The 14,694-nt window shown below is 33.8% G+C and overlaps 1 protein-coding gene across 2 annotated transcripts in view; it reads right to left on the bottom strand.

The window, feature by feature from the left end:
• Positions 1–450: 450 nt before the first annotated feature.
• SK (small conductance calcium-activated potassium channel) overlaps positions 451–14,694 on the bottom strand; it is a 384,830-nt gene continuing 370,586 nt past the window's right edge. For both annotated transcript variants that reach the window (XM_090402307.1, XM_090402305.1), the window contains exons 7-9: positions 11,697–11,824; positions 6,467–6,536; positions 451–2,860 (exon numbers count right to left, since the gene is read on the bottom strand). In XM_090402307.1, coding sequence (XP_090258433.1) covers positions 2,510–2,860; positions 6,467–6,536; positions 11,697–11,824 — 549 coding nt within the window. In that variant the 3' untranslated portion in view covers positions 451–2,509. The remainder of the gene's footprint in view (positions 2,861–6,466; positions 6,537–11,696; positions 11,825–14,694) is intronic.

Genomic DNA, 14,694 nt, shown 5'->3' with positions numbered 1-14,694 from the left:
GAGTTCACACTATTTCCGACAAATAATATAAGTTCTACGGACTATTTTATTGAGTTTTCGGAAGAAAAAAACCCGTTTGCTATGCTCGAGATCGACTAACTTGGGAACCGGAAGAAGTAAACGTTAGAAATATGTATCGCTAGTCGGCGACTAGATTCGAAATGAGAACGGCTTTCTTTGAACGTCCTAGCGCTTTGGATGTTAATAGCACTTCCAAAGGGATACGCAGATCTTGAATTTTATTCTTATTTATTTGATGTCTTTAATTATTTGATATTATATATTTTATTTATAATGTATATCTGTTTAATATATTTATTAATTTATTTATTTGATATATGATGTGACTTTTTGTGTATTTCTTTGTTTTAAATATTTGATATTTAAAATTTTTTTTCGTTGAATTATTATGTGCATGTTGGCATTCACAAATAAAACAAGATAACAAATAGTAGAAATAATTATTCTTTTATTTCTCATTTGGAAGTCTTTTGTTCCAGGGGGCATCTCAGTGGGCTTTTGTCAATAACGTATAAATATACTTACTCACTTGAAATAAGTCCTGTCGAGAAATATCTTTTATAGGCTAAAGATACAGTCAGGGCTATTACTAAAGAATGTCTTAATGGAAGTTTTATAATGGAGTGCTGATGTGCACCTCCCTAACATGTAAAATGAAAATTTTACATCGCGTGTACAGTATAAATACTTTGATATATATATGTATATTTTTTTACATGAGTTATACATAATTTATTAATCTTTTATGGAAAAAAGATTAATAATATGTTATGTAAGTGAAAAAACCTTCTACAATTTTTAAACTACTTTTTTCACTCTCTTGTACTTTTTTTTTTTCTCTCTTTCCACTACAGCCTACTACAAGAATAAATGTTTTGTTCATATACTCAATCCTTTTTTTTTTCTTGGCTCCCAATTATTTATTAATGAAGATCATTATTATTTCCTCATTAATGGGAAAAAGGAAGAAGTAGGGGATGGTAGACAGTTCGTAACAAACTATGATTCCTTTGTTAGTTGACCAGATTTTTCTCCCCCCTAAAATCTATGTTTATCATTCATTAGCTAAATTATGAAAAGTATTGCAAGCAATATGATATTATTACAACTTGCAAAATGGAAAGTAACAATAAATAACAAAAATAACGTATTGACTAGAAAATTCTACATGAATATCACTGGACAAACTATTAACATACCATATGCTGAAAGAATTTCTACGAATCAGTTTCACGCATGCTCTGCTGGTCTTATAAAACTTTCAGTTTTTGCATATTTCATAAGTTGAGCATGCGCATATCATTTCTGCAATAAACTGTCGATTTTTTCACAGTTTCACATAAACTGTCAATTTCGTTTTTTTTTTTTTTCACAGTTTTTGCTATAAACTATCAATTTCTTATTTTTTTCAGTTTCATAAAATGTTAACAATAAAAATTGATCATTTATTGAATTACAAATTTTCCATTCTCTACTGAACTTTGTTCCCTTTCATTGTTGCTGCACGTGCTTGAACTGACGCAATAATGGAACCGAGATTGATTCACTAGTGTTAGCACTGTTGATATAAACATAAGATTTTATTTTTATTTTATTATTATTTTTTCTTTCCTGTGTGAAACAGGTACCATCGTTTTAATTATTTAGTGTTTTAAAGGGCACTAAGTGAATAATACTTCTCGTGTTCTGCATAGGGATCCAGCAACACATGGTAGATAAATAGTACTGTCTTGCACCCCCCCCCTTGCTTAATGAATAAAAAATATTTATAATAAAGATGGGTTCAAGATACATAGCAGGCTTTTGAATAGCCTTACATGATAATTAATAAAATAAACAGTAAAAAAGAGAAAAATAACAACAGTCCTATTGTTGCGAATTATAAACCACCAGGGGGCGCTCCCTGATGCTTATACATCTTTTCTGAAAAAAAAAAAAGAAAGAAAAAGAAAAAACAGTCCCACAAATTAGCGTTGTTTTATACATGGACGGTCCTCCTGCGTTCTATGCACGATCCATTATGAGAAGCACATTCAAGTCCAATGGACTCATGCATACACACTTGTTACAGCACCAGAAGAAATTGAGATCGAATTAAAGTCTTCTTTAAACGTCCAGGAAGCGTATTCTTTAGCCGGTGGAAGAGAGAAAGGAAGAAAAACACAACCAAGGAATGGACGAACGCTGTTTCCATGGCTACCATTAGTTCTGTTGACTTGACTTTTTTTTTTTTTTTTTAATTTTCTTTGTTTATGAATCTTTATTTGTGATGCACCGAAGACAATGAGTTTTCTTTGGTTGATAAAGTTTAAATAACCACAGATCTGGTTCAAGTATAAGTGGTGTGGTGTCAACTATACACAAAGTTGACCTCACCAACTCCCTTAAAGTGAAATCCAAGATTTGGAAATCGGCGAATCACCGCCATTTCGCATCGCACTTTCTTTCTATGGGAATTTCCTTCTTTTTAACCTACAGGATTACGGCGTCAGTTTTCAGTGGACACAGCTCGGGGTACGAGAGGAGGTAGAAGGGCGCTGCGATTCGCAGAGCTCAGACTCGCCGAAGTCCATGACGGTCTGGCCGCTAAAGAAGCGGCATCATCTGGATGGAGATGAATGTGTTTCTGCTCTCCTGGAGGAGTTGGATTTTGTGGCGGAGGTGCTGTCTGACTTGTCATTATCGGTAGCTGGATGATGGTTCGTGATATGACCTCTGGAAGAGCCTCCAGTTGCTCCTGGATAACGGTCAGTCTCTCTTCCAGTGAAGTGATGCGTTCCTCTATGACCTCGTGCCTTTGGTTCATGTCTGACACCAACTCATAGACATTATTCTGCGTCTGCAAGAACAACAGATGAAAAAGTTAGCTGATGAATGAAAACGACTTCAATCGTCACAGAAATATCTTTTGATAGTAACAGAAATTAAACTAAATGATTAAAATGAGAAAGACCGTTAATTATAAAAATCAAGTGAATATTAAATCCAGCATTATTTCAAAGCCGAATGTAGAAACTATGAAAGTTTCTAAAAAAATAAGTCGACCAAAGAGCTTACGGGATACCCTCCACAGACATATAAGAGTTGCCCTAGCGAGGACCACTTTAGAAAACATTTCATGCTGCCCAGGCGCCCATATATTCGCCTTCTAATTTGGTCTATCTTTTTATAAGGTTTCACTGGCCTGATTGCTGTTTCGAACTGGTTGATTCTCTTCAGAGTCCAGGCAGAAACCTCAAGAGAGCAAAAACTCTCTTTCAATACTAAGGAACTTGAAACGCCAGAGAGGTGTATTTTTCGTATTTTACTAAAATAAACAGTCAAAAGGCTTCAGTTCGGCGATGCAAAAAGTATAAATTACGGGCGTATTCTCGTAAGCTCTCTGGTCAACTTATTTTTACGAAACTTTTACAGTTTCTACATTCGGTTTTGAAATAATGCTGGATCTCATATCCACTTTGATTTTTATAATTTTTGCATCGCCGAACTGAAGCCTTTTGGCTCTTTATATTAGTAAAAGACCAAGATATAGTTTTTAATCAAATGTAGATAATCGAAATAATTCAAATGCGAAATAAGCACTACGATTCATAACATAATCAAAATATCTTAAAAGTTTAATAAAGATTTTTAACATAATATCTTGAAAATATTAACAAAGAATAAAAAAAATTAAAAATCTCACAATACTTTAATAAATAGTTAAGAAATCAAAATACCTTAACGAACAATTAAACAAACCAATATACTTTTAATAATAAACGATCAAACTCCAAATACCTTATGAATAATTAAAAAATAACAACAAAACACTATAGTGATTTAAAAAAAAAAACTTAATTAATAATTAAGAACTCAAAATACCTTAATCATTTTACTGAATTAATAATATTCAAAAAATCACTAAAGTACACAAGAAATTTTGTTTATCCAAAAATATTAGACTTTCTTATATGTTTGATTAGCTACTTTACACAAGATAGGAAAGACGGGACAGTATCGAAGTGTTTGGAAATATTCGTTATTTTGTAGCGCAGATTTATTATCTTTTAGAAATTTACGATTCTGAGAAAACAAGAATAACTCAAAAGAAAATAGAGTCATGTCTTAATCCTATCACCCCGATATTCCCAAGTGCCCATAGAAAACAGCACATAAATTTTCACTCTTGATTCCCGTGTGTGTGTGTGTGTGTGTGTTGTTTCACGTACAGAACAGTATCTTATTTATGAAACGGGTGAATAAGAAATAAAAACTAACCTTGCAATAGCCCGATTCTCTGAGGATCACTCTGAAATTCAAAATTAAACCCAGCGCCGACACCGCCCCTAGTGGAAAACAATGACACTTCAAGCGATTTTTTTTTTTTTTTTTGCACTGAATATTTCGTAGACTTCAAACAATGTCACACATTTGTTACTGTTTCATGAACTTTCTTTTTCGCAGATACTCCAAAATATTTTTATTATAAACAAGTGAGGAACAAAAATCTCCCTGGGGATTATTGGATATCGTTGTGACGTCAATCAACATTAATGGGGTAAATGTTTTAAGAACATTCTCTTTTCACGTAATACTGTATACGCTGGGGATCAGAGAACAACACACACAACATCATTCAGAGAACTGAGGGATTAAGGGGAAACTTTGTCGGGTGTTTGGACCTGAAATTCTAAGCTTGGAAGTGTCAAAGAATATCTGTTGCACAAGATGATGTTCAGTTGCTTATCGAACTAGGATTAGCCCCGAGGAGACAGTTGAAGGGTCGAGAATAACATGGTGAGTTGCTCTCTGCTGCATGTCTTTATGTAATGCAACACTAAACACTGCTCGCTGCCTGATTGGAAGTTTGTTGTAACGATGTAGAGATAAATAGAGAGTGGTGAAATACCAGGAAGCTTGTTAACGTGAGATTTGAATGCCTACATTATATTATTTAGGGAATACTTAAGAAAGGAGACTTTAAAATAAAAAGGAATGAAAGAAGAAGAGACGTTCTTGTCTGCATTTGAATTGTGAATGGGATGGCGACTATCTGTCAAAGGTGTTTGAATATAATTACATTGTGGGAATCAACGATGCGAATTCTGATAAACTTGTTTGCCTGAGCTTTATATGAAAGAGAATAAGTAATGTTTTATGTTAATTTCGCCTACGAAAGATTATAAAGCAATGTTACATTAGCACTATGGATAGGTTAAGCAAACCTACACTAGATACCCTAAAAAAGGAACTTTTTGAAGCCATTTCAGGCGTCCAATAAATGCGGATGTGTGTCAAATCGGTCGATAAAAATCATCTCCAATTGAACATCCATGCCCGCAGCGGAACTCGAAACAGCCTGTTGGTTGGTGAGAGGTGATGTTATACATTGGACATGCAACATCAAAAGAGCGTCACTATGATCTATCTCTAGGATTTTGAGAGGAACATCTACTCCAAATGTAAGATGTTTCGAAGTAAAGTAACGATTTAGCGAAAAACAGAAAACCCAATTTCTTGGATGCTGAGGAAAAAGTTGGTGTGACATATTTATGCCAAGAAAAAGACTAAAAGTCAGAGTTATCCAAGAAGAGAAATCTCGTCTTCTTCTTATTATTATTATTACGGGCAACTCCAAGGAGTTCATAAACTAATCGAGGGAAGCCCTAAACATTATATCAAGAACTATTCAGCATTCGCACAATATCTATCATACTTTGCTTTGAACTCATTCACAGCCATGGCACCCACAACAGACTCTGGCAGCTTATTCCACTCATTCGCCACTCTCCTAGCAAAAAAACTAATTCTAACGCTTACTAACTACACTCTTGTTCCGTTTCCATGGATGGCCCCTAGTTTTCCCACCACCAGATCTGTTCTAAAATGTTTCCTCTGAATTAATCTTGTAAAAACTCCTCAGTAATTTGAATGTCTCAATCATATCACCGCTTTGAACAAGAGATTTTTCGTCTATAAAAATAAGAAATCTGAATATGAGTAGCATCGCTGATAACAGTATGTCGGGAAGAGAGGGGGGGGAGTGGTACGAACTCTGAAGCTGTTTTCTCAGTATTGGTTTCTATCGCTTTCTTTTGATGGTATCATTATAAATATTAACGTTCAATAGGATATTTTATAAAATTGAATAGCTTTATTTAAACATTTCTTCTTCAAATTTCTACCTCCATTATGTTCGTTATAATACGATTACAGCTCGCTGGATTCAGAAAGGTGTAAATAAAAACGTAGTACGTAGTTCAACCATCACGCAATTTTTTCTTAGATGTTTAATCTTGCATTATTCAGAATGAAAATAGATTATTATTTTAATATTTCGTTAAAATGCAGCCTGTAAACATTTCATTTATTGCCTCTTGAATTTCAAATAGAGAATAGAAAAAGAGAAAGAAAAATAAAGCAGATGAATACATCATTTATAAAGCAAAAATAATATATTTACCTTTGCCATATCCGTAATCGTGTTTGCATTATCCATTAGCTTCCTTTGATCCATCTTCACTTTCCTAAGGCTGGGATAAAAGTAAGAAAAGAGGAGTTCGTGGTTCCATTAGGATATATTTATGACGTCATAATTAAGCCTTTACATTTATACTATATTTATTGCATTACTATATTATATACAGAGAGAGAGGCAGTCTGCCTCAAGGCACGGCTTAACAAGGGCGCTCGTGGTAAGCGCCGTCGATACGCTAACAATTTCTGTTAGCGTAGCGATACTGCGTAAATAATTTTTAAACTGATTAAAAATTATTTGTGAACAGCAAGGACCCAAGAAAGATTGGTTGGTCTAGCAACTGTATCGACATAGCATATAATTTAAATTTAGAAGAGCTTATAAATGGTTTTATTGTGAGATATCCCTGTAGAGCAAACATTTAATTAATATTATTATGTAATCGTTTTGCATTAATGTTTCTCTTGTAATAAAAACAAAATAGCAATTGGAGATTTTCTTATATTTTTCTTATAATCTATCAGGGGCGATATTTAATTGTTTCCTCAGGGCGCGGGCTAATCTGGCGACGGCCCTGTATATATATATATATATATATATATATATATATATATATATATATATATATATATATATATATATATATACAGGGCCGTCGCCAGATTAGATCCAGATTATATATATATTATATATATATATATATATATATATATAAGTCAAGTTTGTAACACTAGGCAACTCGCTGTAAAGGTGGAGTAAGGTCTGATCACTTTCCTTAGAATTTTCTCCTAATGCAAAGCACATTTCCTTGCAGAGATGTATGATGCTATGCATTAAGGTAATGGTCACTACCCAGACCGGTTTCGACCTTTACTGAGGTCTCGTCAGTGGGAGCCAGACCTAAAAAATGCAGGGTGAAGTAATACAGAGCTTATAAATATTTTACTTAAACAAGTTGCCATAAGGTGCTTCGACCTCATTAAATAAAATAAAAATCTCAGGATGAGAGTAAGATGTAGAAAGTTTTTTACCTTGGGAATATATATTATGTTAAAGATACCAAGCAATTTTATAAGCTAGGTTTTTAATCCTAATTCCCAAGTAAGCAAACAGACAACTAAGTCAAGTTTGCGGCTGCACGTAGTGCAACACTAGGCAACTCGTGGTAAAGGTGGCGTACATTTATTGTGCGTGCGTGCGCGCGCGCGCGCGCGCGCGCGCGCGTGTGTGTGTGTGTGTGTGTGTGTGTGTGTGTGTGTGTGTGTGTGTGTGTGTGTGTGTGTGTGTGTGTGTGTGTGTGTGTGTTGTGTGTGTGTGTTAAAGATACCAATAAATTTTATACTTGATTTTAATCCTTTTCCGAAGTAAGCAAAACAAAGTTTTTGCTCGTGAAATATATTCACGTCAGAGCTACTTCTATATACATATAAGAGGCTAATGACCTCATATGACTTGCCTTAGTATATATCCCATAATGCAAAGCACCCCCCCCCCTTTCAGGCGTGTGTAAAGCAATGCATACTGGGAAGGGCCACTATCCAGACCGGTTTCCACCTTTACTGAGGTCTCTTTAGTGGGAGCCAGACCCGGGAGAGATACCAAGGTTGAGATATATATGACTTCTGCATTACTTCAACCTTGGTATCTCTCCCGGGCCTGGCTCCCACTAAAGAGACCTCAGTAAAGGTGGAAACCGGTCTGGATAGTGGCCCTTCCCAGTATGCATTGCTTTACACACGCCTGAAAGGGGGGGGGTGCTTTGCATTATGGGATATATACTAAGGCAAGTCATATGAAGTCATTAGCCTCTTATATGTATATAGAAGTAGCTCTGACGTGAATATATTTCACGAGCAAAAACTTTGTTTTGCTTACTTGGGAAAAGGATTAAAACCAAGTATAAAATTTCTTGGTATCTTTAAGGTATATTACTCCCAAGGCAAAAAACCTTCTCCATATATATATATATATATATATATATATATATATATATATATATATATATATATATATAAATTACTACATCTTCAGCGCGCATAGTGTGCTAACTTGTACTCAAGAATTATTTCGTGACAAAAGAATTAATAAGCAATTTAGCAGAAATTTGTTGCTAGAATTATCGCCACCTGTCGTCATTGAGATCCTTCGTATTGTAAATGACGAAGTAAAACGTGTCCTTGACGACGAATAGTCTCGCATTATCATTATCTCATTGAATATTTTCTTCATACAAACATTTTTTAATGGTTTTTTTCTTCGTTTAATAGTCGTATCACTAGGATAACAATCATGCAGTGAATATTCCTGTTACCGAACTATCCTCATTGTTACAATGGAATATAATATTCCATTAGCTGAAACAAAAGAATATTCTGCGTGTGACGCCATGAAAGCCATAACACATCCGTTCTGAAACGAATAAACTAAAAAAAAATGTATGCACATAGAAATATTTTTTATTTTCTTGTCTCATAAATATATGAAATAATTATTTATTTTCATTATTTTGAACAATTCTATAAAATTATGAACATTAAAATTATGTAAAATTATTATTAAATGTGAATAAAATTGCAATATTTGGCTGAAATGTGATAATCAGAAGTGCTTTGTTAATATCTGGAGGCTATTTCGTATTTTGCTTTTGTATAAGACGATTTTTGTTTCCAATAAGACATTGCTGTAGCATCGAATGACGTCATAATGTACCAGTTGCTTCGATTGTTATCACACCAATTGTATATGACCACGAAGTATTCTATGAGTAGTTAATAGAATATCTCCTCTTAAAAATGTATGTAGTTCACATATTTGTGGCAAAGCATGTTTTGCTCTTAAGGACTTAAATTCTTCTCCCACTCTATTGGTAGATGCTCATATAATCTATTGTTGCTATAGGAACACGAACGTATAATGTCACATTGGTCTTCCATGGCTGTTTCGAAAGAAAGAAATTATTTTATTATTTCTCAAATCGTGAAATTCCGTTTGAAATTTCACGAAAGATCTGGGTTCGAGGGAATCGAACCCAGGTCTTTCCGACCAAAGTGCTTCGGCTATACTGACTGAGCTACGTAAGCTTCAAAGACACGTGTGATTTTCATAATTAAAAGTAAATCTTATTCAACTCAGTTACCATGGCAACGTCCTTCTACCATTGAAATTCACCACGGAAATACGATTATTTAGATGATAAAATCGTTACTAAGATATTTTCTATGGACAAAATGTGTGTGTTTGGGGAAAAAAGCGTACAAAACTTTTGTTTAAAAAAGAATGTAATGGGAAGCTCCATTAGGTTTGTATCAGGAAGAATTCTTAGAGTTTTTGAAAATTAATTTTGTTGTTGTTGGGTCTTAAGAAGAAAAATGTAATTTTTTTTTTTCAATATGTGGTTGATGATACGTGATATGCAGAAGTAAAAAGAGAAAAATATCGCTTAGAAAAATTCCCCAATAAAAATTCCAATCGACCACACCAAAGAAGGATAATGATCGTCCGCTACATGCTCACGGAAGACCTTTTTACTTCCCCGCACCATCTGACAAGCGGTGATTAATTGGAACTTTGTCAGCAATAAAAGTGATCGATCGAATAATTGCCATCCTTATCGCACCCACGATAAATTTTCTCCTTATTTTGTATATTCATAAATTATGAGAATAAAAGAAAAAAAAAACGACCTCAAGAAAGCTGATTGAAAAAAATAAAGCAGGTGGGTCGAATAGCTAAAGATTCTTAAATTCTATCTCATCATCGCACAATTAAATAAAATATAAATAGTAATTTCTTCTGTGAGTCTTTTCAAATTTGCTCCGGTTACCATGACAACGTACACTGATGAAACCAATTGAAGTGGTTGTCGTGGTAATTGCAATGAAGAGTTGCTATAACAACTAACAGGTGAAATGTACAAATTTGGTTGCTGAGGAAACGAAACAAAACGATTTCATTCGAGGGAAAAAAATCATGGGTTTCCTAATGGTAGCGGTTTTCATGCAAACACTAGAATAAAATTTCGCAAGAGATGATTGTCAGAGATCTCAGAAAATTACACGATGGATGTTTTCAAACAGTAGTTGTTACCATGGTGACGGATACGTAAATTTTACAAGCATGATTTCCTTGAAAATCCCGAAACTATTGCTTCTTTTTCAAATGGTTTACTAAGGCAACCAAGTGAAATCTGCAAATAAAAAGAAAATAAAAGTCTTAGAATCTAAAACAAAACAAAGTAAGAACTCACTTCGGTTTCTTTAGATAGCAATACTCTGTCTTATAATTATTATCCCACCATTTTTCTTTTGGTAACCGTTGTCATGACAACTGAGAGAAACCATTTCGGTAACAATAGTGCATCTATTAGCACTCCGAATCTAATCCGTTATCATAAACCCAACAGAGGAAATATATGTGTACTCTAGGAAAAAATAAAAAAAGAACTTCAATCTAAGAAATGTTGGGAAGAGGAATTCATTCTTTTTCATAGCAACCAAAAAGAAGTCAACGTCTCCAAAAGGATTGTCATGGAATGCATTTTAAATTTGCAATTGTGATCACGAAAACCAGCAATCCAAATAGAAAAATATTTCTTCTGTTTGGAAACAGTAAATATGGTACTAAGTATATATTTTCAAATGTGAATAGTTTCTACGCAACAATAACAACAAAGTTGACAATGGTTGTCTTGGTAACAGTAAGGGAACATAATTCCTAAAACTATTTTTTACAAGTTGCTATGGTTACTATGGCAACTACAGTAAAATATACAAAATCATTGCTTGGAAACCGGAATGTTCGCCACCATATTTTTTCATATCGAAGGTTGCTATAGCAACCAGCAGAAGCGGATTTTACAAAAGTAGTAATGGAAACCTTCAACTATTTCGGATGCAGGAACCAAAAAAGTGGTTTGCCACGCTAACAATAAACCAAAACCATTATTTTCAAGTAGGCGGTTATTATGACAACCAAATTAAGTGGTTGTCTTGGAAACATCAAACAATACATCATATAAAGTACTTACCATTTTTTGCTATCCATGATTATCGGGACTACCTAATTAAACTTTTTTTTTCGAAAAAAAAAACATAATTGTCAAAAAAACCCGCTTGGGGCGTATTTAAGCAGCAACTGACACTATAGAACAATCTTAAACGAAAAGCAAAAATTTCAAAACAGCGTGTGTCGTGTAAATGGTGAAGAACCAACTTACCTGTAAATGGCAAGTAAAAATTTTCTTTGGTGCGCCCTGACTTTGCCTGCGTTCACCCTTTTCACCAACTTGGTGTGTTTGTAGATCAACCAGGTTTCTCTTAGCACGTTGGCAGCGGCATTCTTCAGCTATTAAAAAAAAAAAAAAATTAGAATCTCCAAGTAAAACATATAAGGTTTGTTTCGATTTATTACATTCTATCCGAATTATAAAGAAAAACACACGTTATTATTAAGAAGATACTGAACATGTGTGTGCGCGTGCACCGCCCTTCCGAACGTGTTTACTTGACTTTCAAATGAACCGTAAATATAGAACTTAAGCCAACCATCTTATCTTCCAGAAAGATAGAAATGACCATAAATATTCTTAAATCTGGCCATAAATACAACATCCGGACAAGAAGTAGGCCAAGATTGCATTGCTTTTTTGGCAAGCGTAAGAAAATAGAAATAAGAATCGGCGTATCATTTATCTCAAGACACGTCACGTACTTCTAGTTATCCACAAGCAGTAGCTCCTCATAGATAAACCCACTATTCAAAATAACAGTAAAGAATTGTGAACTTATATTGACATACCCATCAGTGCTGTACTCAACTTGGTTTACACAAGCAAATGATAAAGTAATGGATTATATGTCACAGTCATGGAAGAAACTCAGTTCGAACGACCTTCGAATAAGACTGGGTTTTGACACGTAAAACATAAATAATATAAATGGATCCTGTTACTTCACTAAAGACATATCGTACTATCTTCTGCATGCAAATATTTTTTTGGCGCAGCATGTAAACCGATATAGTCAAACATTATCAAGGAGATATTATCTCGAACACGAAATAATATCAAGGAAATTGCTATCACTAACCAAGCCAAAGTAAAACCTATAAATTAAAAAAAGAAAAAGAAATGAAAATGAAGGACTGGAAGGGGAAGAAAAATCCTCAATTAGAAACAAAATTAAGTTGTCTTGGTAACTAATGCAGTAATGAAAATCACAAAAAAACAAAAACCACTTTTTTGCGGTTGTTATAGTAACAAACAGGTGAAATGTACAAGAACAGTTGTCTTGGTAACTAATGCAACAATTGTAAATCACACACAAAAAAACTAACTCGTTTTTGCTGTTGTTATAGTAACAAACAGGTGAAATGTTCAAGAACAGTTGTCCAGGTAACTTCAATAGTTAAAAATGAAATATAAAAAGAAGTTCACTCTTCTCAAATGACAATGGTTGCTATGGAAACTACCAAATGATGTATAAAAAAGATGGTCGTTTTAGAACAGTAAATAAAAACACTCTAAACTAAACATTGTGCAGTCGAAAGTACCAATAAAATAGGCAGCCACTGTATGTAGACATACAAGACATGCAATGATATTAATACTTCCTTTAGTAGCACAATTGGATGAGGTCCAGACCAACAAAGCATAGCTAAATCAAGAGTGACCTTAAACGCCTTGACAGTCTGTTTCCATTCCTGGCTCGCGCTCTTCCCAATCCCTTTAGACACTGCCATCTGATACGAACAAAATGACTGATTTATGGCCCGATCCAAATATTAACTATTTCACAGCGTTACTGACAATGATTTTTTTAGTATTATATTGTGTTGGTGTTCTGCTACTTTTGAATCAGTGGTGTAGATGTCACTAGCATCTGAAGATGTAGAGTACATAACTTGAAGCTCGTGACAATTAAGTGGGCTTGCACGTGAGAAGAATCAAGTCGATAAAATAATTTATTTTTCTCAAAACTATCGGAGCTAAGAGAAAGCTATAAAAAATCAGAGTTAAGTAAAACAGGAGGTACAGACTACACAAGAAGGAAGTGTGAAATACCCAGGGAATTTATAGCTACAGCAATATAAGAAATGGCCGAATGTGTCGACTGAAAATGCTGACTGGAGGTTGCTTCACTGGCAAATATGGCTATAAACAGTGTGAAAGAAAAGGGCAGTCGAAACACAGGTTTTAATAACAAATTTACTACGTTCTGAGATAATAAATATTTTATTACTTAACTGTTCATATGGAAACTGTCCAAGGTTGTTAAATATTATCTTTTCTTCGAAGTTTTCGATTAAAAACACCAACACTTTTTTGGTGCTTTTGGAAAAACAAAACATAAGTGTAGGAGATAATTCTTGTCTACATTCCCCCCCCCCCCCCTCGGAATATACAATTGGGTACCCAGCCTGGGAAATCATTAGCGCAGAAAAAACTATACAACAATGTTAAAGGAGTTAAGTTTTTTAAATACTGAAAATAATATTAAAAAAAACAGGATGGATTCTTCTTTACAGTAACCAATATTAGAATCTCAGTGTAACCAAAAATGACTTTATATTTCAAAACATGAAAAATTGTTATTGGATAGGTACTTTAAGCACTACAATTAAAACATAAGATTCCCATGAGCAGTATACTGTTTGTCGATTGATGATTGGAGAGTCGTTTCGAGCGTTTGGCTCTCATCAGTCACTAGAAGTCCATGTTGAAAAATAGAAAATGGATAAATTTTTTTTTTTTTTGCTTTTTTTTTTTAAGCTAGTGTATGAAATATAAAGTTTAAAACCTTCTAGCAGTCTTCCAACTGTGAAGAGCGAGTGTGCCGCGATGTCCAAACATCACGTGATAGCAACTTCAGTTACACACATGGTAATTAATAAATAAATTACCATGTGTGTGCGCGCGCGGACATGGTAATTTATTTATTAATGTTGTGTATATATTAACATGCTTTTTTAATTAATATATTTCTAAACGTATGATAAATATGTCATAAATGACACATATTTTAAATTATTCGAAATATATATGTAGTTTAAGGTATTATTTATAGAATAATAATAATAATTGATGAGCATAATATATTGTTTAGGACAGTTTATATCCGTATATATATATCCGCATATATATATATATATATATATATATATATTATTATTTTTTTTTTTTTGGTAATAATTTATTGAGACAAATATTTGTAACA

Source organism: Typopeltis vanoorti, chromosome 13, assembly GCF_054136105.1.
Source record: "Typopeltis vanoorti isolate ZY-2024b chromosome 13, IOZ_Tvanoo_1.0, whole genome shotgun sequence".
Lineage (NCBI taxonomy): Eukaryota > Metazoa > Arthropoda > Arachnida > Uropygi > Thelyphonidae > Typopeltis > Typopeltis vanoorti.
Note: the sequence above shows the minus strand (reverse complement) of the source record. Positions and strands in the feature narration are given on the sequence as shown.